The sequence below is a fragment of the Embiotoca jacksoni genome, unplaced genomic scaffold (assembly GCF_022577435.1).
Source record: "Embiotoca jacksoni isolate LCO1_2020_lvr unplaced genomic scaffold, fEmbJac1.0.p SCAF_4, whole genome shotgun sequence".
In the NCBI taxonomy this organism is placed as follows: Eukaryota; Metazoa; Chordata; class Actinopteri; family Embiotocidae; genus Embiotoca; species Embiotoca jacksoni.
Genome location: NW_027185392.1, coordinates 24838536 through 24862890, shown reverse-complemented (window position 1 = coordinate 24862890; position 24355 = coordinate 24838536). Strand labels below are relative to the sequence as shown.

The window sequence follows — 24355 nt, the reverse complement described above, 5'->3', positions numbered from 1 at the left end:
GTGCAACTAACTTTGTGACGTTGGTTTGTTGAACTTTACTTCTACATTTGCTTTGAAGTGTGAGTTCATTTTTAAGAGGAGTTAAGCAAATCCACATTTATGTATATGTGGTTATGATTATTAAGTTGTTCACAAGAAATTCAATGTGTTTGTCCTTCTAAGTTAATCATCGTCGTACACATTCAAAGGAGAAGAACTCTATTGATGGATTTGGATTTGAAGCGATCGTGCAGGATCTCCATCATCTCTGGATCGGTTCACAAAGAGGAAAAGAGGTGCTCAGTAGTTTCTATATTCATGCTGCATAAATGACAGTTCTCTACCTCAAATTTAAATCTGGTTTTAAAGAATTCATTCAAAGGATAAATTTCATTTAAAGTTTTGAAATTCTTTCAATTTAGGAGGGATTGGAAATTTGATGAATTTAGTTCTTCTAGCCTGAACTTCAGATTTCCCAGTTCTTGAAATGAAGTGAACTCCTCGTTAAACTAGGGAACATTGTTTTTACTAAATATTGCCTTAGAAATGTGTAACGGAAAAACTGTATCTACCCGTGTCCTTATACAAACCGAACATACTACATCTAACTGTTTTTATATAAGCCGAACTATGTCTAACGAGCACTTCTTTGTCTCTTGAATGTGGGGAACTGACCGTACCCTCCTGAGCAGGCTGCTGTCACCTCTCTCACCCTATAAATTACAGGACACACTCTGGGTCAGACCAATTTGGAAATATTTTCAGACTAAACAAGTTATATTTTGGAATCTATATTTGGATAAAACTTAAAAAGGCTGATGTGTATGTGAAAAAGAGGTTTTAGTAGCGAACACACGGGTTGGACCTGAGAGTTTTTAACCGAGGTTTAGCAGAAACCTGGAGGTACACTGACGAGTCCAACTTCAAGAATTTACTAAGACCACAGTAGAAAAGGAGATTTAATAATATTATAGACTGTGTGAAGTTCTAAAAAGTGCACAGGACATACAACTGCTGTTTCTGCTGCTTCTTTTCATTAACTGAATACGAGTTCATTTCTAAGTTGTTTTGAAATCTTCAACATGTTCCTGAGGGTTTCTCTACATATTCTAAGATAAATGAGAATTTAATTCAGTCAGCATCCCTGTGTGACCTTGTGTTTTGACCTTTGTTTCCCCAGACCTCCTCTCCTCATGTGTGCTGTCATTCCCCTGTTTATCGTGGTGTGCCATGTGCTTTGTGTTTTGGTCTGTGTCTCCACTTCCTGTCTCCAGTAACCTCCCATGGCCACGCCCCTGATCATCCTAAACAGCTGCAGACAATCGAGCTGATCACCACCTGCAGGTTGACACACCGGTTCTTCATCCCACTAATCACCTCCCGACACCATGTCAACCCTGGTCCTGCAGTCCTGAGGTGTCGGTCCATACTGTCAGCTACGTCCACTCACCTGCAGCCTGTTGCCAGTGCTTCCAGCCGTCTGTCCTGTCCTGTCCTGTCCTACAACCCTGTGTCGGACCACACAGAGGACCTGTTCCTGCGCTTCATAGGACCTCTGGAGCACCAGCTGGCCCCGCCCCCCGGTGAGAGTTTGGTTGAGTTTCCCTCTCGACTCAGGAAGAGGAGAGAGAGATGAAAAGAGACATTAGGGTCGTAGACACCAGTAAATAAAGACTGTTCTGTACCTTAACTCGAGTTTGTGTCTGCATTTGGGTCCAATCCTGCCACACCACATAACAGAACGGACCGACCATGTGTGGACCCAACGGCCACAGACTCGGGTCCTGAGACTATGACTCTGTTCCAGTATCTGGCCAATCAGGCCCACCGGAGCTCACCGTGCCCAGTTGAACCCAGAACCGGTTTTGAGGGAACTCGCCTGTCCTTCTGGGAACCCCCCAGGAGGAGGCGACGTCGGCAGAGTCCCCAGCCCCGGCAGCCATGACGGACTTTCCTCCTGTTCCTGTCTCCGGACGGGTCACCGCCGCCGGGCCACTAGCTTCCAGCCACCATGGGGACCAGGGGGACACCGTGTCCCCTGCTACTGCCTCAATGTCCAGCCAACAAGCTCCGCCACGCTCTCCATCCCCTGAGACTTATTTCACATACAACCTCTTGGTGGTGAGGTCCGCCCTGGAATCATCATTCTGATGTTCTGAAACCTGACTTTGACCGCCACTTGTTTGGTCTCAGATTGAAGGAGTCTGTAGTGACAGACCGGTCCTGGCTGACTGCTATACCCTCTGTTTGTAAGACTTTGAATAACATGACCAAACTAAGGAAATGCCTGGAGGGGTTTTTGGTAGACCCCCGCGGTTCACAGGGGTGGCCCGGTGTTGACTCCCTGCTCTGCTACCTGTGTCAGGCAGCGTCACACTTGATTGCATCACTGCCTAAGTGATGCGTAGGATGTCCAAATTACTCATTAAAAACCTGCAGCTGATCCAAAATGCTGCAGCAAGAGTACTGATGGGATTTAACAAGAGAGATCATATTTCTCCAGTTTTATCTTCTCTTCACTGGCTTCCTGTGAAATCAAGAATAGAATTTAAAATTCTCTTGATGACTTACAAAGCTCTATATGACCAGGCTCCATCATATCTTAGAGATCTTATAGAACCATATAATCCTAGCAGAGCACTTCTCTCTCAGTACGCTGGTCTACTTGTGGTTCCTAGAGTTTCCAGAAGTAGAATGGGAGGCGGAGCTTCAGTTTTCAGGCTCCTCCCCTGTGGAACCAGCTCCCAGTTTGTGTTGGAGGGGCAGAAACCCTCTCTAGCTTTAAGATTAGACTCAAAACCTTCCTTCTTGATAAAGCCTATAGTTAGGGCTGGCTCAGGTAGACCTGAACCAACCCTTAGTTATGCTGTTATAGGCCGAGGCTGCTGGGAGGTGATCAGGGAAATGAGCCACCTGCAGGTGGTGATTTGGGGAGAGTGGTAGCAGCTGCTAGGGGCGTGGCCACGGGAGGTGAGGAGAGGAGGACACAGAACACATGGGGACACGATAACAAACAGACAGGGGAAAGACAGAAAACATGAGAGGTGATTGGGGACAAAACAGAGGAGCAGACAGGAATCCTGACACTAGTTCTGTAAACAGATGTTCTCCATCTCTGGTTCTGGTTCTTTATACAGATGTTCTCCATCTCTGGTTCTGGTTCTTTATACAGATGTTCTCCACATCTTAGTTTGTTTCTGTTAACAGATGTTCTCGACCTCTGGTTCTGGTTCTGTAAACAAATGTTCTCCACCTCTGATTCGGGTAGTGTTAACAGATGTTCTCCATCTCTGAGTCTGGTTCTGTTGGCAGATGTTCTCCACCTCTGATTCTGTTCAGTGACTGCAGGCGGCCCAGTCCGAGGCAGCGACGCAGCAACAGACCATAATACTCCCACCACCGTGCTTCACAGCAGCTCAGAGGTCTGTTCTCTGCAGCTCGGATCTCTCTGACACCAGCAGCAGATGAACGTTTGTCTTCTCGGAGACTCTTTGTGCATTGCAGCATCTGAATCTGCTGCAGCAGGCAGCGTCTCAGCATGATGACATCACACACTTCAGCAGGTCTGAGAGGAGCAGACTCAGTCAGAGGAGGTTCTGATCCCTGGAACTGGACCGGAACCTGATTCTGATCTGATGGACCTGAAGCTGATGGATGTAGAGGTGGACTGACTGTTTCAAGAGCACGTCAGCCTATTGGAGGCTGCAGTTACTGACAGGCTCCTCCCCAAACCTACAAGTGCCCCGCCCTCTGTCCAACCAGGATTGTCAGTCCATGAAGGTCTGCTGTTTGTCTGGTTTCATCTGTGGTTCAAACTGAAGTCAGCTGCTGCTCTGTGGACACGATGAATGAAAAGTCTTTGAATGCAGCTCATCAGAATTGAAGAGAACTATAAAACACGTTTACACCACCGCGTTAGATCTCCGAAGAAAACCATAATATTCATTAATCAGTCAATCAATCAATCAATCAAGTCAACAAAACAACCTTTAATATGTGACGATGTGAGATTTATTGATCATCCCCACTGAAATATCTTCATTCAGTAAATAATGAGACGTGTGTCTTTATGGACAGGTTCGTCCCGGTGTCTCCCGGTGGAGGGGGTGGAGGGGGGTGGAGGGGGAGGTTTATCGCCCTGAACACTGTCGTCCTAATCCGCTCTTAGAGGATAGAGGCTTAGTGGGACTTCAGGTTAGGTTGACCACAACTTGTCTCACAGAGAACCTGCAAACAACCGAGACATGCTCTTCACGTCCACCGCTGAATTCCTCTCCAGGTGATCTCCGCTTCACGTCTCCACCTGTCTTCTCCACCTGTCTTCTCCCTCCTCTGATCCAATCTGCTGGATTCACTGAAGGAGCGAATCTTTTCCACCGGAGGCCATTTTAGTGGTTGTAAACCAGAGAGCGCACTGGGAGCTTCTTTCTTTCTTTCTTTCTGTCTTTCTTTTCTTTTTTTGCTTTATCTCAGCTGCTTTTGACCTGAAGAAGCTGTGAGGATGAAGGACCGCCTGGCGCAGCTGAAGGAGGTGAGAGAACTCTGTTAGCTGCAGTCTGGTTCTGGTTCCGTGTGGAGCACCTGTTGCCTGCGCGGGCCGACCAGCCTGCTCCGTGAGTCTGATGGAGCTGCTGCCCCTTGGGTCTGATGGAGCTGCTGCTCCGTGAGTCTGATGGAGCTGCTGCTCCGTGAGTCTGATGGAGCTGCTGCCCCTTGGGTCTGATGGAGCTGCTGCTCCGTGAGTCTGATGGAGCTGCTGCCCCGTGAGTCTGATGGAGCTGCTGCCCCTTGGGTCTGATGGAGCTGCAGCTCCGGGAGTCTGATGGAGCTGCTGCCCCTTGGGTCTGATGGAGCTGCAGCTCCGTGAGTCTGATGGAGCTGCTGCCCCTTGGGTCTGATGGAGCTGCAGCTCCGTGAGTCTGATGGAGCTGCTGCCCCTTGGGTCTGATGGAGCTGCTGCTCCGTGAGTCTGATGGAGCTGCTGCTCCGTGAGTCTGATGGAGCTGCTGCCCCTTGGGTCTGATGGAGCTGCTGCTCCGTGAGTCTGATGGAGCTGCTGCCCCGTGAGTCTGATGGAGCTGCTGCCCCTTGGGTCTGATGGAGCTGCAGCTCCGGGAGTCTGATGGAGCTGCTGCCCCTTGGGTCTGATGGAGCTGCTGCTCCGTGAGTCTGATGGAGCTGCTGCTCCTTGAGTCTGATGGAGCTGCTGCTCCTTGAGTCTGATGGAGCTGCTGCCCCTTGGGTCTGATGGAGCTGCTGCTCCGTGAGTCTGATGGAGCTGCTGCTCCTGGGGTCTGATGGAGCTGCTGCTCCGTGAGTCTGATGGAGCTGCCGCCCCGTGAGTCTGATGGAGCTGCTGCCCCTTGGGTCTGATGGAGCTGCTGCTCCGTGAGTCTGATGGAGCTGCTGCCCCTTGGGTCTGATGGAGCTGCTGCTCCGTGAGTCTGATGGAGCTGCTGCTCCGTGAGTCTGATGGAGCTGCTGCTCCTGGGGTCTGATGGAGCTGCTGCTCCTTGAGTCTGATGGAGCTGCTGCTCCGTCAGGTGATTCAGAGCTTCACACGTGAACTCTGCGTTCAGAGTATAAACTGAAGGAATGTGTGAACCAAAACCGGAGACATTTTTAAGAAGGCCTGCAACCAAGACCAGCTGGTCCTTCAGTCGTTGTGAACGTGTCATAAAGCTCAAAGTACTTCAGCGACATGAACTCGTTGTTTCGTTGGAGGCGGACGGACGACAGCAGCGCGTGCCAGCTGCGCATTCATTTAATCTCGACTCACGTGACAGTAGCACAAAGTTAGCTGCAGTGTTCTTTCAAACATTACAAACTGGATCATTCAGGAAAGAAAGGAGCATATGAGGGGGGGGGGGGGGGGGGGGCTTTTTAAATGAAATATTTCACTTTGTTGAGGTTTGTTTATTTCATCCTCAACTTCAGGATTTAGGCTCATTTTTGAATGTGTGTGTGTGTGTGTGTGTGTGTGTGTGTGTGTGTGTGTGTGTGTGTGTGTGTGTGTTTGACAGAAGAGTGATACTGGAGGCGATGACATTGAGGTTCCTGTGGAGAATGAGGCTTTCATGGATGATTTCTTTGCTCAGGTATTTGGTTTGTGTCTATTCTGTCTCATCCATTGCACGTTTCTAAGAAATTGTATGTTTTTGTTTACTGATCAGTGTGTGTGTGTGTGTGTGTGTGTGTGTGTGTGTGTGTGTGTGTGTGTGTCTTCAGATCGAAGATATTCGTACCAGCATTGACAAGATTGATGAGAGCGTCACAGAAATAAAAAAACTCTACTCCTCCATCTTATCGGCGCCCACACCTGATCCAAGTAAATCTTCCTGACAGACACACACAAATCCATGTTCAATGTTCAATCCTGCCAAAAGTCTGTTCCCTCATACTTTCTCACTTTCAGAGACGCAGGATAATGTTGAAGCCCTCACCAATGAGATCAAAAAGTCAGCCAACAACGGGAGAAACAAACTCAAGAGTCAGTATTTGTTCTTTTCACTTTCTTCTCCTTCTTTGCATGTTTGACCTTTGACAGAAAACAGGATGAAGAGAGTATGACCAATGACAGGGAGGAAGTGTTGTCACCATAGAGGCAAGATGACTCAGCTCTGTTATACTGCGGTGTAGGCCCAGGTCTGCAGAGATAGATAGGCTGGCAAACATGTCTGATATATGAAAGATTGTGAACTTCAGTTGTAAAAGTGATCATGTGATCCCTTGTCTACCAGATATAAAGACTGTGATGTAGGTGTAAAACACTATTCTCTTTACAGTGTGCGTTACGTTGTGTGAATGTGGACAGACAGACAGTATACTGAATGCTGTTCCCTCTCTTGTGTGTTTCAGGTATCGAACGCCAGCTTGAGTCAAACACAGATGAGAGGGCCTCAGCCGACCTCAGGATACGCAAGTCACAGGTCAGATGATACGAAATACAATTCGCTTCATTTGACCTGAACTGCAAAATGTGAAGAAGTCCAGCTCACATATGAGTGGCTTACACTTTGCTCCTTCTTTCCCTTGAGGCGGAGGAGGTGGAAAATTACCTGCAGGAAGAAATGCAAACTCCTGTTTTCTACTATGTTCTTATGTGCTGATTAATTGTCCAACTAGTCTTCTAAAACAGCCTTGACCTGCCTTATGATGTACCATGTATCACTTTAAATATCGGTTAAATGCAGTAAACTGGAAGTTCTGGAAGTGTACAGACAACAATTTGTTCCACTGAGGCTTTTCAGCACCCTGGACAGTGCTGGACAGTACGGGACAGTGCTCAAAAGTTTCAGCACCCTGGACAGTACTGAAGAGGAGTCAATACCCTGGACAGTGGGGAAGAGTTTCAGTGCCCTGGACTGTGCTGACGAGTGCTGGACGGTGCTGGCGGTGCCCTGGACAGTGCTAAAGAGGATAGTCTGGCATTGTCCAGCCAATACCCTGGACAATGCTGTAAAGAACTGGTGGTACGGAAGACTTTCAGTAAGGGGAACAGTAACCTGGACAGTACTGATGAGTTTCAGTACCTTTGACTGTGCTGAATACTTTTAGTACCCTGGACAGTGATGAAGAGTTTCAGCACTCTGGACAGTGCTGGCGGTGATGAAGAGTTTCAGCACTCTGGACAGTGCTGGCGGTGATGAAGAGTTTCAGTGCCCTGGATAGTGCTGAAAAGTTTCCAGAATGTTCTACCTCGACCGGTTGGGTTGAGGGGAGAGCATAGAGATCCAAAACATGAGCTGTTGGTTTGGCCATCACCCTGGACAATTCTGAAGAGTTTCAGCAACCTGGACAGTATTGTAGTTTCAGTACCTTCGACAATGCTGGACAGTATTAAAGACTTTCAGCACCCTGGACAGCGCTGAACAGTGCTGGACAGTGCTGAAGGGTTTAAGCACCCTGGACAGCGCTGCTTTAATGAGCGTTAGCTCTACGTTCTGTCTGGATGTGTGTAAACATGTACGAAACTAAAAACCGTTTACAACAGTGAAATGTCAGCACACAACATCATCTTCTGCCTTCACTGACCAAAATATGAGCAATGTTTTCTCGTAAGCTGAAACATGATGATGGTCGAACCTGTTTCCAACATGAAACTTTTCCTCATGTTTTAAAGTTAGTTAACAGAGCAGCTGCATCTCATTTTACACAGCATGCAATTCTGGCCAAGAAGTTTGTGGAGGTGATGACAAAGTACAACGAGGCACAGGTGGACTTCAGAGACAAGAGCAAAGGACGAATCGCCCGACAGCTGGAGATCAGTGAGTCATTACCTGCATGGCTGTTTCATCAGTCAGTTTTTATATGATCACATTGAGAGTCACACAGTGTCACAGATAGTGTCGTTATTCAAACATAACGTAGTGGTGGAACTAGTCTTCTGGTTACTGTTCCATACGGCCCTATCTTCTCAGTTGTTGTTGTGTGAGCTCACAGCATTGATTCCTGATCGTCTATTGTGTACTTATTGTCACCATTTCCCCTCATAGTTTGGAACGGGAGCATTAACAGATTTCTACCATACAATGTAAACATGTGTCATGTTCTGACCTGTATTACTGAGACTTAAAAGGAACTTCTGATGAACCGTTGAATTGGTATAAGGTTAATTATAGCAATCTGGAGCTTTTTTAGACTGAGACGTGACTATTATTACCAAATCTAATAAGAGCCACACTGTACCAGAGTCTATATATCGGAGCTGAAGACAACAAGCTCATTCATGTTTAAGATGACAGTCAGAGCGGGCTGTCAGGGACAACTGTACAACTGACTGTTGATCATCACAGCAGATTTTGATTTTAAAGGAAAAAGTGTTGCTTTGATGAGTTATCGTCTCTGTCAGTCTCCCTGTCTGTCAGCTGTGGACAGACATGTATTTCAAACAGCTGCATAGTTGTCCTGTGTGTCCATCGCAGCGGGGAAAGCGACGACTGACGAGGAGCTGGAAGAGATGCTGGAGGGAGGAAACGCGGCGGTCTTCTCTGCCGGGGTGAGACAGACAGGGTGTGAAGCTGTACAGTGAACACACATCCACTAATAACACGACCACATCTCAAACTTTTCATCAACAACATATACCTTTACATTTTCAAATTTTTAAATGTGGGAGTTTTCTGCTCTCCTCGTCCTTCATGACAGAAAACTAAAGGTCCCTGGGTTTGGACTTTTGGTCTGACTAAAGTCTCTTGTTGGGTTAGAAATTGGGACATTTCTTGAGTTTTTTGGACATTTTTGGGGTTTTATCAAAACCTCTGCGACTCAGTCTTTACAAAAATGGATGATAAGCTTCACAACTATATTGTAGGGCAGTAAATCCACATAATTGAATCATTTACATTCTGTCAGAAGCAGTAAAACACTTCATTCAGAATATTTGCATACGTTGCTACAACCCCAGTTCTGCTTCGGTTCTTTATCTTTGTAGCAGGTTCTCATTATTCTGCTGCTGTGATCTCTTTGTATTTCTGCACACTCTTCATCACCACCACTCCTTCCCTCCCTCTGCAGATCATGGACTCTAAGATCAACCAGCAGGCCCTGAATGAGATAGAGGCTCGTCATAAAGACATTATGAGGCTGGAAAGCAGCATCAAAGAGCTCCATGACATGTTTGTTGATATCGCCATGCTGGTTGAGAACCAGGTACTCACACACCGACGACACACGACAGCGAGACTGTTTAAAACTGTATAAATATGAAGATGTAAAATCACCTCTCTCCCAGTAAACTGGAGATCATGAACAGGGTAGCATCAACATTTTACAATATTTTACACCAGGGCGTTCCAAGTTTATTAGTAGATAAAATAGATAAGGGCAGGATTATGGTTTGTTTTTTCCTGTTTTCTTTTTCTAAAAGAAAAATTGGCATCCACTTTTGTGGGATTTTTCAGAAACGTATCACTAGAAATTACAATTTCTGGTATTTAAGTCCAGACAAACAAACTATCACATTCAGCTTTAAACAGATGACTGTGTGCTACAGCTCCATGGACACCACCACCCAGTTTTATAGTACCATGCTGTTATAGACACATAATAATCTGTAGTATTAGAGTCACATAATAATCTACACTGTTATAGACACATAATAATCTGTACAGTTATAGACACAAAATAATCTGTACTGTTAGACATAATAATTTGTAGTATTATAGACACATAATAATATATACTGTTATAGACACAATAATCTGTACTGTTATAGACACAATAATATACACTGTTACAGACACATAATAATCTGTACTGTTACAGACACAATAATCTACACTGTTATAGACACATAATAATCTGTACTGTTACAGACACAACAATCTACACTGTTATAGACACATAATAATCTGTACTGTTACAGACACAATAATCTACACTGTTATAGACACATAATAATCTGTACTGTTACAGACACAACAATCTACACTGTTACAGACACATAATAATATGTACTGTTACAGACACAACAATCTACACTGTTATAGACACATAATAATCTGTACTGTTACAGACACAATAATCTACACTGTTATAGACACATAATAATCTGTACTGTTACAGACACAACAATCTACACTGTTATAGACACAACAATCTACACTGTTATAGACACATAATAATATGTACTGTTACAGACACAACAATCTACACTGTTATAGACACATAATAATCTGTACTGTTACAGACACAATAATCTACACTGTTATAGACACATAATAATATGTACTGTTACAGACACAACAATCTACACTGTTATAGACACATAATAATCTGTACTGTTACAGACACAATAATCTACACTGTTATAGACACATAATAATATGTACTGTTACAGACACAACAATCTACACTGTTATAGACACATAATAATCTGTACTGTTACAGACACAATAATCTACACTGTTATAGACACATAATAATATGCACTGTTACAGACACAACAATCTACACTGTTATAGACACATAATAATCTGTACTGTTATAGAGACATAATAATCTGTACTGTTATAGACACAATAATTTGTAGTATGACAGACACATAATAATCTGTACTGTTATAAACACATAATAATCTGTACCATTATAAACACAGTAATCTGTAGTAGTATAGACACATAATAATCTGTCCTGTTATAGACACATAATAATCTGTACTGTTATAGACACATAATCTGTACTGTTATAAACACATAATAATCTGCTGTTATAGACACATAATCTGTACTGTTATAAACACAGTAATCTGTAGTATTGTAGACACATAATAATCTGTACTGTTATAGACACATAATAATATGTACTGTTACAGACACAACAATCTACACTGTTATAGACACATAATAATCTGTAGTATTAGAGTCACATAATAATCTACACTGTTATAGACACATAATAATCTGTACAGTTATAGATACAAAATAATCTGTACTGTTCGACATAATAATTTGTAGTATTATAGACACATAATAATATATACTGTTATAGACACAATAATCTGTACTGTTATAGACACAATAATATACACTGTTACAGACACATAATAATCTGTACTGTTACAGACACAACAATCTACACTGTTATAGACACATAATAATCTGTACTGTTATAGAGACATAATAATCTGTACTGTTATAGACACAATAATTTGTAGTATGACAGACACATAATAATCTGTACTGTTATAAACACATAATAATCTGTACCATTATAAACACAGTAATCTGTAGTATTATAGACACATAATAATCTGTCCTGTTATAGACACATAATAATCTGTACTGTTATAGACACATAATCTGTACTGTTATAAACACAGTAATCTGTAGTATTGTAGACACAATAATCTGTACTGTTATAGACACATAATAATATGTACTGTTACAGGCACAATAATCTACACTGTTATAGACACATAATAATCTGTACTGTTATAAACACATAATAATCTGTACCGTTATAAACACAATAATCTGTAGTATTATAGACACATAATAATCTACTGTTATAGACACATAATCTGTACTGTTATAAACACAGTAATCTGTAGTATTGTAGACACATAATAATCTGTACTGTTATAGACACATAATAATATGTACTGTTACAGACACAACAATCTACACTGTTATAGACACATAATAATCTGTACTGTTACAGACACAATAATCTACACTGTTATAGACACATAATAATATGTACTGTTACAGACACAACAATCTACACTGTTATAGACACATAATAATCTGTACTGTTATAGAGACATAATAATCTGTACTGTTACAGACACAATAATCTACACTGTTATAGACACATAATAATCTGTACTGTTATAGACACAATAATTTGTAGTATGACAGACACATAATAATCTGTACTGTTATAAACACATAATAATCTGTACCATTATAAACACAGTAATCTGTAGTATTATAGACACATAATAATCTGTCCTGTTATAGACACATAATAATCTGTACTGTTATAAACACAATAATCTGTAGTATTATAGACACATTATAATCTACTGTTATAGACACATAACCTGTACTGTTATAAACACAGTAATCTGTAGTATTGTAGACACATAATAATCTGTACTGTTATAGACACATAATAATATGTACTGTTACAGACACAACAATCTACACTGTTATAGACACATAATAATCTGTAGTATTAGAGTCACATAATAATCTACACTGTTATAGATACATAATAATCTGTACAGTTATAGATACAAAATAATCTGTACTGTTCGACATAATAATTTGTAGTATTATAGACACATAATAATATATACTGTTATAGACACAATAATCTGTACTGTTATAGACACAATAATATACACTGTTACAGACACATAATAATCTGTACTGTTACAGACACAACAATCTACACTGTTATAGACACATAATAATCTGTACTGTTATAGAGACATAATAATCTGTACTGTTATAGACACAATAATTTGTAGTATGACAGACACATAATAATCTGTACTGTTATAAACACATAATAATCTGTACCATTATAAACACAGTAATCTGTAGTATTATAGACACATAATAATCTGTCCTGTTATAGACACATAATAATCTGTACTGTTATAGACACATAATCTGTACTGTTATAAACACATAATAATCTGCTGTTATAAACACATAATCTGTACTGTTATAAACACAGTAATCTGTAGTATTGTAGACACAATAATCTGTACTGTTATAGACACATAATAATATGTACTGTTACAGGCACAATAATCTACACTGTTATAGACACAATAATCTGTACTGTTATAAACACATAATAATCTGTACCGTTATAAACACAATAATCTGTAGTATTATAGACACATAATAATCTACTGTTATAGCCACATAATCTGTACTGTTATAAACACAGTAATCTGTAGTATTGTAGACACATAATAATCTGTACTGTTATAGACACATAATAATATGTACTGTTACAGACACAACAATCTACACTGTTATAGACACATAATAATCTGTACTGTTACAGACACAATAATCTACACTGTTATAGACACATAATAATATGTACTGTTACAGACACAACAATCTACACTGTTATAGACACATAATAATCTGTACTGTTATAGAGACATAATAATCTGTACTGTTACAGACACAATAATTTGTAGTATGACAGACACATAATAATCTGTACTGTTATAAACACATAATAATCTGTACCATTATAAACACAGTAATCTGTAGTATTATAGACACATAATAATCTGTCCTGTTATAGACACATAATAATCTGTACTGTTATAGACACATAATCTGTACTGTTATAAACACATAATAATCTGCTGTTATAGACACATAATCTGTACTGTTATAAACACAGTAATCTGTAGTATTGTAGACACATAATAATCTGTACTGTTATAGACACATAATAATATGTACTGTTACAGACACAACAATCTACACTGTTATAGACACATAATAATCTGTACTGTTACAGACACAATAATCTACACTGTTATAGACACATAATAATATGTACTGTTACAGACACAACAATCTACACTGTTATAGAGACATAATAATCTGTACTGTTACAGACACAATAATCAAACTGTTATAGACACATAATAATCTGTACTGTTATAGAGACATAATAATCTGTACTGTTATAGACACAATAATTTGTAGTATGACAGACACATAATAATCTGTACTGTTATAAACACATAATAATCTGTACCATTATAAACACAGTAATCTGTAGTATTATAGACACATAATAATCTGTCCTGTTATAGACACATAATAATCTGTACTGTTATAGACACATAATCTGTACTGTTATAAACACATAATAATCTGTACCGTTATAAACACAATAATCTGTAGTATTATAGACACATAATAATCTACTGTTATAGACACATAACCTGTACTGTTATAAACACAGTAATCTGTACTGTTATAGACACATAATAATATGTACTGTTACAGGCACAATAATCTACACTGTTATAGACACATAATAATCTGTACTGTTATAGAGACATACTAATCTGTACTGTTATAGACACAATAATTTGTAGTATGACAGACACATAATAATCTGTACTGTTATAAACACATAATAATCTGTACCATTATAAACACAGTAATCTGTAGTATTATAGACACATAATAATCTGTCCTGTTATAGACACATAATAATCTGTACTGTTATAGACACATAATCTGTACTGTTATAAACACAGTAATCTGTAGTATTATAGACACATAATAATCTGTACTGTTATAGACACATAATCTGTACTGTTATAAACACAGTAATCTGTAGTATTATAGACACATAATAATCTGTACTGTTATAGACATATAATAATCTGTACTGTTATAGACACATAATAATCTGTACTGTTATAGACATATAATAATCTGTACTGTTATAGACACATAATAATCTGTACTGTTATAAACCACAAGGCTAATAACAGTTATAACATCTAATCCAGGAGCTGTGGAGGAGACCTGATGTAATGATCAGTGGATGGTCTTTCACCCATGTTCCTGCAGCTCTGTCGGGGCTTCACACTGAACATCACATCATAAAACTGATCAGACATTTGATCCAATGCAGCCACCAGCTCATCACAGGCAGCCGGTCCGTCCACACAACCCAACTCATTCCCTCTTCCATATGAACGGGAAGTTAGAGGCTCTGTCAGAGCACCTCTTTGTGCCACTGTTATCTCTCTGATTGTCTGTCTGTATTCTCCCTTCTCACGCTGTTACGTCATGTTCTCCCTTCCAGGGCGGCATGATCGACAGAATTGAGAGCAACATGGACCAATCAGTGGGCTTCGTAGAGAGGGCGGTGGCCGACACCAAGAAGGCAGCCAAGTTCCAGCAGGAGGCGCGGAGGGTAAGTGGAGGCTGACGGAGCCGTAACATGGAGCGGTGATGCTCCGAGTCCCAACAGGCCTCCGACCCGTCCGGTCTGGGGTCGCAGTCACTGCGTCTCTTTTAAAGGAAGTCTGTTCACTGAGCGATGCTCTGGAGGTGGTCGTCTTTCATCTGACCAAACGCAGTGATGTCACCACAAGCCCCTCCTCACACCAGGAGCGGCACTCCACTGTGATAGGTTAGCTGTTGAGACCACAGTGAAAACAAACACCCCCACTGGAGCTTCCTGTCTGACACCAGACACAGGAAGTCTGGTCTTCAGCTTCAGCTCAGTCAGACTGAGATCAGCTGACTGACTCAAACACACTCCAGCCGTCCAAAAAACTCTCCACCTGGTCACTGGAATGGCTTGATTGTTTGAGATATTAATTAATTAATTGATTGACGGACTAATGGGTTGATTGACTGACTGACTGACTGATTGATTGATTGACTGATTGATTGACTCACTGACTGATTGATTGATTGACTGATTGATTGACTCACTGACTGATTGATTGACCTCTAACACCTGTTCCTCTCTGTCTCTGTGACCTCTCCTGTTCTCCAGAAACAAATGATGATCTTCTGCTGCTGTGTGATCTTGGCCCTCATCCTCGGGTCATTTCTCTACAGCTTCATCAAATAGAACCGCTGAATGCAGCCTCTCCCCTGCTGGGTCCACACAGAGGGGACGACGTGGTCCGGACTCAGCTCACTGTCACTTCAAAGGAAATGAAGGCTGCACACATCTGCACCTATTCTCACATATTTTGTAAAAGGCTCATTTTCCAGGTTTAAATTCAGTTCCAGTGCAGTTTCTAGATCGTTAGAGTGAAATCCCAGATTTGAAGAATATCTACCCTCCTGTTCTGAAATGTCTTATTAGATCGAATATTGATTAAGATCAGCATCTGTGGACGGCTGCACAGCTCGTGGAGAGAATATTAGAGACCTTTCAGTCCAGTCCATCAGCTCACAGAGACCACAGTCCAACACATGTATGGTGTAAAGTGCAGAATGTGTTCGTGTGCAGGACGTTTGAGGAAAAGTTTAATTTCAATATGCTGTGAAGTTCAAAAGAGTGGATCTCTTCCCTCGTCACTGAAGATAGTTTTATTGGCTGGTGAGCTGCCATCTCAGACGGTTCAAACACTGAACACACTGAGCGGTTGGTCAGGATCTGCCTCGCAAACACTGTGAAACCACGACGAGGTAGGAAGGTTGTTATCTCCAGGAAGCAGCTGTGTTATTGACACGAGGGATTAATGAGAGCGAGTCGACCTCAGACCGACCTGCACCACGACCACACCGCACACCCGTGAAGTCAGTATCGTAAGTATTGAGACAGCTGTTGTTCTTCTGTACCTGTGAGTGTTATGATGTGGAACCAAACCACTGTGACAATACTTATAATAACGACTGCATGTAATGACACAGTTCATATCAGGTTGCGGATGAGTCCAGATCACTGTTCCATTTCGTGAGGAGAGGAAGTCACCTGAGATTTCCCGTGTTACAGTTTGATGTTGAACTGACCAGAAGGGGTTTGACGGGCGGCGCTGTAGGAAGAGTAGAAGTGATGTGTGTGATTAGACTTGGAGGTAAACACATGCTTTACGTGACTCCACTAGTACTGCCTGACAGTCCCACTGCTCCAGGTCTTTGCTGTTTGTGTTTATTACAAAGATTGAAATCCTTTTTAAAATGTGTATGTGTGCTTCCAGCTTTTTAATTTTTTAGGACGACAGCTGTGTTTCCAAAGTGGTCGGTCGTGTTTCAATGTCTGCTGTCACTCAGTTCTGTCCAAATCCACGGGCTCCCTGCAGGGGGCCTGACGCTGCACTGACAGCTCACTCTTCATGTTCACATTTTATCTTTTGCAGTTTTAGCCTTCTCCAGATAACGTCCCATTTTGCTTCATTATTTTGGGGAGCTCGTCATGCTGCCGTCAGGTGCACTTTGTGAGCTTTATTAAAGTTTGAAACAAGACTTAGTGTAATAAGAACGAGTCTGTTTCTGAGTTTAGCTGCAGACTGCTGCATTTGTGCCGTGTCCTGGTAAAATTACTTAGATGAACGAGGACAACATGTCATCTTTGCGTTGAGGTGTTATTTTCGATATGATTTTCCCTAAAAGGCTGCTTTTCCCAGACCTGCTGTGGGGTGATGACATGGCAGCAGGTGGCCTGTTTCCTGAAGCTTCATATTTGTATTAATCTCAAGAGAATCTTCCAACGAGTAAAGATAACCTGTCTGGACTGCAGGGTGGGCTGAGAGGAGGCAGGTTGGACAGCACAGACCAGCAGCAGCTCAGCCCTTTGTTGTGATTAGCTTATGTAACACGTGACAACACGTTGTGATTTTTGTTTGTTCTTCCTGTCCTGCTTCAGGACCTCCGGCCTGTGACTCTGGAGATGTAGAAGAGGAGGTTTTCTTTGTAAAACGGCGTCTTTTGTAGCTCTGTCCATGCTGTAATAAATATGAATGGTGTTCTTTATTTCTGCTCAGCAGTGATTATTTCGCAGCGCGTCACAGTTATTCGCGCGCCTCTCGCTCGCCGTATTCTTCCTCTGCGTGTTTGACAGACGCGTCGCTGCCACCAATCACAGCAGCCGTGCAACACTTTCCAGCCAATCAGCAGGCGCGCGTTCAGAGTCCGCTCCCCTGTATGGACCTGCGGCCACTTCCTCGTTGAAGGGGGCAACAAAACGTGTCGCTGCGATGTGAGCGTCTGGCAGAGGACCGAGGACACGGAGGACGTCGCACGAGCCGGACTACTGCCGCGGCTGAGGCGGCCGAACCTGCAGCACGATGGGGGTAAGCTCCGCGGGCCGCTTCAGTGTTGAGGTAATGTAGGTTAAATTGAGCGATGACTCGTTGTATCGGCCGACGGGGCGGGGTTAGCGCGGCGGAGCTGCGCGCGATTGGCTCCTTCTCCTGGCTCGTGTCTGTCCACCAGTCCGGCTGTCTTGACCAATCAGGGATGAGCTCGTTTTCCAACCGTTCCGTTAATGGCTTCTTGGCAGTTCCTGTACATGACTATTGGTTCTTCTCGTCCAATCACAGTTTAGAACTCGTTCACGTGAGTGACAGCGCTGTAGTTCAATGAAAGCCTCGCCGGCACGTCTGTGATTGGTCCAGAGTTTGTTTGTGGGCGGGATGTGGTGACGTTCGGTTTTGGGCTGGAAAATGGCGGCTGTTCGGAGACGGGGAATCAACTTTGTCCGAAGCTAGTGGAGACCGCAGGAACAGTGTTTTTATCAGCGCTGTCCAAACGCAGCGAGATGTTTGAACTCCACTTGGAGTCATGGTGAGCTTCCTGTCGGCGTACGTAGGGCGCCGTCCACAGAGCCAGCAGCAGCCGGTGTGATTGTTGGAGGCAGCGAACAAAGCTCGAGCGAGCCGCGGGTCTCCGGCTGAGACCTCCTGGAGCCTCGGCGGGCCGGACCAGCGGCTCACCTCCCCAGTCCGGGGAGGGAAGTCGGCAGTAAACCGCAGAGTCTGTGTTGGTACCTCAGAGTACCACAGAGTCTGTGTTGGTACCACAGAGTCTGTGTTGGTACCACAGAGTACCACAGAGTCTGTGTTGGTACCTCAGAGTACCACAGAGTCTGTGTTGGTACCTCAGAGTCTGTGTTGGTACCTCAGAGTACCTCAGAGTCTGTGTTGGTACCTCAGAGTCTGTGTTGGTACCTCAGAGTACCACAGAGTCTGTGTTGGTACCACAGAGTCTGTGTTGGTACCACAGAGTACCACAGAGTCTGTGTTGGTACCTCAGAGTACCACAGAGTCTGTGTTGGTACCTCAGAGTCTGTGTTGGTACCTCAGAGTACCTCAGAGTCTGTGTTGGTACCGCAGAGTCTGTGTTGGTACCTCAGAGTACCTCAGAGTCTGTGTTGGTACCTCAGAGTACCACAGAGTCTGTGTTGGTACCGCAGAGTCTGTGTTGGTACCACAGAGTCTGTGTTGGTACCACAGAGTCTGTGTTGGTACCTCAGAGTCTGTGTTGGTACCTCAGAGTACCACAGAGTCTGTGTTGGTACCACAGAGTCTGTGTTGGTACCTCAGAGTACCACAGAGTCTGTGTTGGTACCGCAGAGTCTGTGTTGGTACCTCAGAGTACCACAGAGTCTGTGTTGGTACCTCAGAGTACCTCAGAGTCTGTGTTGGTACCTCAGACATCTGCTGCCCCGATGGAGCCATGTTCCGCCGCGCGCCCGTTTAAGGTGCTCTCGCGCCGGGTTGACTTGCGCGCTGTGCGCCGGTGAATCTCCGGTGAATCTCCGGTGAATCTCCGGTGTTTTGGAGTCTGCCGGGACCAACCGAGTGGTCATGGATGATTCCAAGCCTCGGTACAGCAAAAGGCTGGTGAGTACTGAAATATGAAAACGATGATGAAGTGCTGAGTGAAGGACATCAGGATGGAAGTATGAAGAGGTTTAATCTAACGGAGGTGTAAAGAACATCCTGTCACGTTTTATTTATGTCTCACGATGTTATTTGGGTGTTTAAATGAACTGAATTGATATAGTGAGGAAATCAGTGTGTTGTCTGAGAGAGACTGTAGATATTTCCCATACAAGAGGAGGATGAGGAGGATGAAGGAGCAGAGTCACCTGTCACCTCCCTTTGAAGGAGACAACGAGGGAGTAAAGGAGAAAAACATAGTCTCTGTCCGAGTATATAAGTACTGAGTCATTGATGGTTCTGTTGGGTTCTTTACTCTTTACTTTCTGAGCTGAGCTCGTTTCTCTGTCAGTCCAAAGTGTGGACGCACATTCTTTCATTTTTCTATTTTGTTTTTTACAATGTGCAGCAAAATGGAACACATCAAAATATTAAATAACACATCTGAATATTTGTAATATTTTTCACTCCTGAAGTCGCCTCCTTCAGCTTTGATAACATCTTTAACTCTTCATGCTCCAACCAGCTTCACCAGCTTTTATTTTGAAGGAGCTCCCACGTGCTGACCACCGGCTGCTTTTCCTTCACTCTGCTCCAAATCCTCTGAGCTGGGTGAGGGTGGAGGGTGGAGGGCAGGTCATGTGATGGTGGTGGAGGGCAGGTCATGTGATGGTGGAGGGCAGGTCATGTGATGGTGGTGGAGGGCAGGTCATGTGATGGTGGAGGGCAGGTCATGTGATGGTGGTGGAGGGCAGGTCATGTGATGGTGGTGGAGGGCAGGTCATGTGATGGTGGGGGCAGGTCATGTGATGGTGGAGGGCAGGTCATGTGATGGTGGTGGAGGGCAGGTCATGTGGTGGTGGAGGGCAGGTCATGTGATGGTGGTGGAGGGCAGGTCATGTGATGGTGGAGGGCAGGTCATGTGATGGTGGTGGAGGGCAGGTCATGTGATGGTGGAGGGCAGGTCATGTGATGGTGGAGGGCAGGTCATGTGATGGTGGTGGAGGGCAGGTCATGTGATGGTGGTGGAGGGCAGGTCATGTGATGCGAAGTCCATTTGATGATGTGAAATAAGAAACCTTCTGCCTCCTGTCAGTTGTACCTGATGTGTGTGCTCTGTTGTTGTTGTTGTTGTTGTTGTTGTGATGATGATCAGCTCAGCCTCTTCAGTTTTCGCAGGCTGTTCCTCTGAGAAATGACTCCTGTCTAAATGTCTTCAGGTCCAGTTCATGCACACATCTTTTGTGTGGGGATGACTTTGATTGACAGGTTTGGTGCGGCCACCTATCTTTGCCACGCCTCTCATTCCTGTTACCCATCCACCCCTCTGTCCCCTCCATAGCGGGCCGGTACCCGACGGCGTTACCACGACGACGGCATTTCAGATGAGGAGATCGATGGACGGAGGATGTTTGACCTGGAGGAGAAGGTCAGCAGCCAGAGGTTCAGCTCTGACCGGGTGGTCCGCATGGAGGGAAGAGGTGGGTGAGGTCTTCCTCTCTCGAGGCTCGGTCTCAGGGACTTTATGATCCTACACATCACACGCTGGAGTCCATCGCTCCGGTTCAGACCCAGTAACCCAGACACGGTGCTGCATGATTCAGGCTATGTATCTCAATATTTAGATATATTCTCTAAAGTGCTTCACAAATGCTTAATTTAAGCCTTTGATGCATTAAAATAACACCAGTATGATGATTCTTGTTTATATTCATTAGTGGTTTCTATTGGAACAATTTTAAAGTTGTATGTGAAAAGGGTGAAATCACAACCAAGTTAGATTTAACAAAACAGTATTTTTTCAACGACAATCCAGTTGGTTCTTTGGTTTTTAAGAGAAATATCACCACGTCATGTTCTGTATGTAAATGAACCGTTTTGAGTAGCAAACTGCAGCAGCATTATTTTAAACTGGACTTTGACTGTGTTTTTACTGGTCAGTAGTTTACCTGCAGCCCCCTCATCACTAAGGGTTGATCCCCCCCCTCATCACTAAGGGTTGATCCCCCCCCTCATCACTAAGGGTTGATCCCCCCCTCATCACTAAGGCTTGATCCCCCCCTCATCACTAAGGCTTGATCCCCCCCTCATCACTAAGGCTTGATCCCCCCCTCATCACTAAGGCTTGATCCCCCCCTCATCACTAAGGCTTGATCCCCCCCTCATCACTAAGGCTTGATCCGCCCTCATCACTAAGGGTTGATCCCCCCTCATCACTAAGGCTTGATCCCCCCTCATCACTAAGGCTTGATCCCCCCTCATCACTAAGGCTTGATCCCCCCCTCATCACTAAGGCTTGATCCCCCCCTCATCACTAAGGGTTGATCCGCCCCTCATCACTAAGGCTTGATCCCCCCTCATCACTAAGGCTTGATCCCCCCCTCATCACTAAGGCTTGATCCCCCCCTCATCACTAAGGGTTGATCCGCCCTCATCACTAAGGGTTGATCCGCCCTCATCACTAAGGGTTGATCCCCCCCTCATCACTAAGGGTTGATCCGCCCTCATCACTAAGGGTTGATCCGCCCTCATCACTAAGGGTTGATCCCCCCCTCATCACTAAGGGTTGATCCGCCCTCATCACTAAGGGTTGATCCCCCCTCATCACTAAGGGTTGATCCCCCCCTCATCACTAAGGGTTGATCCCCCCCTCATCACTAAGGGTTGATCCCCCCCTCATCACTAAGGGTTGATCCGCCCCTCATCACTAAGGGTTGATCCGCCCTCATCACTAAGGGTTGATCCGCCCTCATCACTAAGGGTTGATCCCCCCCCTCATCACTAAGGGTTGATCCCCCCCTCATCACTAAGGGTTGATCCGCCCTCATCACTAAGGCTTGATCCCCCCCTCATCACTAAGGCTTGATCCCCCCCTCATCACTAAGGCTTGATCCCCCCCTCATCACTAAGGGTTGATCCCCCCCTCATCACTAAGGCTTGATCCCCCCTCATCACTAAGGCTTGATCCCCCCCTCATCACTAAGGGTTGATCCGCCCTCATCACTAAGGGTTGATCCCCCCTCATCACTAAGGGTTGATCCGCCCTCATCACTAAGGGTTGATCCCCCCCTCATCACTAAGGGTTGATCCGCCCCTCATCACTAAGGCTTGATCCGCCCTCATCACTAAGGGTTGATCCGCCCTCATCACTAAGGCTTGATCCCCCCCTCATCACTAAGGCTTGATCCCCCCCTCATCACTAAGGCTTGATCCCCCCCTCATCACTAAGGGTTGATCCCCCCCTCATCACTAAGGGTTGATCCCCCCTCATCACTAAGGGTTGATCCCGCCCTCATCAACCCTCACTAAGGGGGGGATCAAGCCTTAGTGATGAGGGGGGGATCAAGCCTTAGTGATGAGGGTTGATCCGCCCTCATCACTAAGGGTTGATCCCCCCCTCATCACTAAGGGTTGATCCGCCCCTCATCACTAAGGCTTGATCCCCCCTCATCACTAAGGGTTGATCCCCCCTCATCACTAAGGGTTGATCCCCCCTCATCACTAAGGCTTGATCCCCCCCTCATCACTAAGGCTTGATCCCCCCTCATCACTAAGGCTTGATCCCCCCCTCATCACTAAGGGTTGATCCGCCCTCATCACTAAGGGTTGATCCCCCCTCATCACTAAGGGTTGATCCCCCCTCATCACTAAGGGTTGATCCGCCCTCATCACTAAGGGTTGATCCCCCCCTCATCACTAAGGGTTGATCCCCCCCTCATCACTAAGGGTTGATCCCCCCTCATCACTAAGGCTTGATCCCCCCTCATCACTAAGGCTTGATCCCCCCTCATCACTAAGGGTTGATCCCCCCTCATCACTAAGGCTTGATCCCCCCCTCATCACTAAGGCTTGATCCCCCCCTCATCACTAAGGGTTGATCCCCCCTCATCACTAAGGCTTGATCCCCCCTCATCACTAAGGCTTGATCCCCCCTCATCACTAAGGGTTGATCCGCCCTCATCACTAAGGCTTGATCCCCCCTCATCACTAAGGCTTGATCCGCCCTCATCACTAAGGCTTGATCCGCCCTCATCACTATGGCTTGATCCGCCCTCATCACTAAGGCTTGATCCCCCCCTCATCACTAAGGCTTGATCCCCCCCTCATCACTAAGGGTTGATCCGCCCTCATCACTAAGGGTTGATCCCCCCCCTCATCACTAAGGGTTATCACTAGTTCTGAAGTGCTACCTGCTTATTCAAAGATGTGGTTTTGTTTCTGTGTGAGTTCCAGCCATCAGACTAGAAGTCCCAGTTGCATACCTTTTTTTAAATGTGGAAAAAACAATTCCAACGCTTAATAGTTCAATTGTCTACCTGTCTTTTCATGTTGGACATTATGATGGTTGACCTGTGATTTTGTTTGCTATTTGTTTATGTTGAGTTTTGAGGGGGGTTGATCCCCCCCTCATCACTAAGGCTTGATCCCCCCCTCATCACTAAGGCTTGATCCGCCCTCATCACTAAGGCTTGATCCGCCCTCATCACTAAGGCTTGATCCCCCCTCATCACTAAGGGTTGA

The 24355-nt window shown here is 44.4% G+C and overlaps 1 protein-coding gene and 1 pseudogene across 1 annotated transcript; both read left to right on the top strand.

Moving 5' to 3' along the window:
• Positions 1-4480: 4480 nt before the first annotated feature.
• On the top strand, positions 4481-16074 carry LOC138209038 (syntaxin-3-like). The gene is made up of 10 exons (XM_069167375.1): positions 4481-4510; positions 6003-6077; positions 6208-6307; positions 6395-6469; positions 6838-6908; positions 8138-8246; positions 8904-8977; positions 9496-9630; positions 15295-15405; positions 15997-16074. The coding sequence occupies exons 1-10, from the start codon at positions 4481-4483 to the stop codon at positions 16072-16074; spliced, it is 858 nt and encodes a 285-aa protein (XP_069023476.1).
• A 2539-nt stretch (positions 16075-18613) lies between these two features.
• The window catches only part of LOC138208744 (lysine-specific demethylase 2A-like), a 25107-nt pseudogene continuing 19365 nt past the window's right edge, over positions 18614-24355 (top strand).

Excerpts from the sequence above, each read along its gene's own strand:
- LOC138209038 (XM_069167375.1), top strand. The coding sequence starts at position 4,481 with ATGAAGGACCGCCTGGCGCAGCTGAAGGAG. Across the intron at positions 6,308-6,394 it reads GGCGCCCACACCTGATCCAA|AGACGCAGGATAATGTTGAA; the intron begins GTAAATCTTCCT and ends TCTCACTTTCAG. Across the intron at positions 6,909-8,137 it reads TCAGGATACGCAAGTCACAG|CATGCAATTCTGGCCAAGAA; the intron begins GTCAGATGATAC and ends CATTTTACACAG.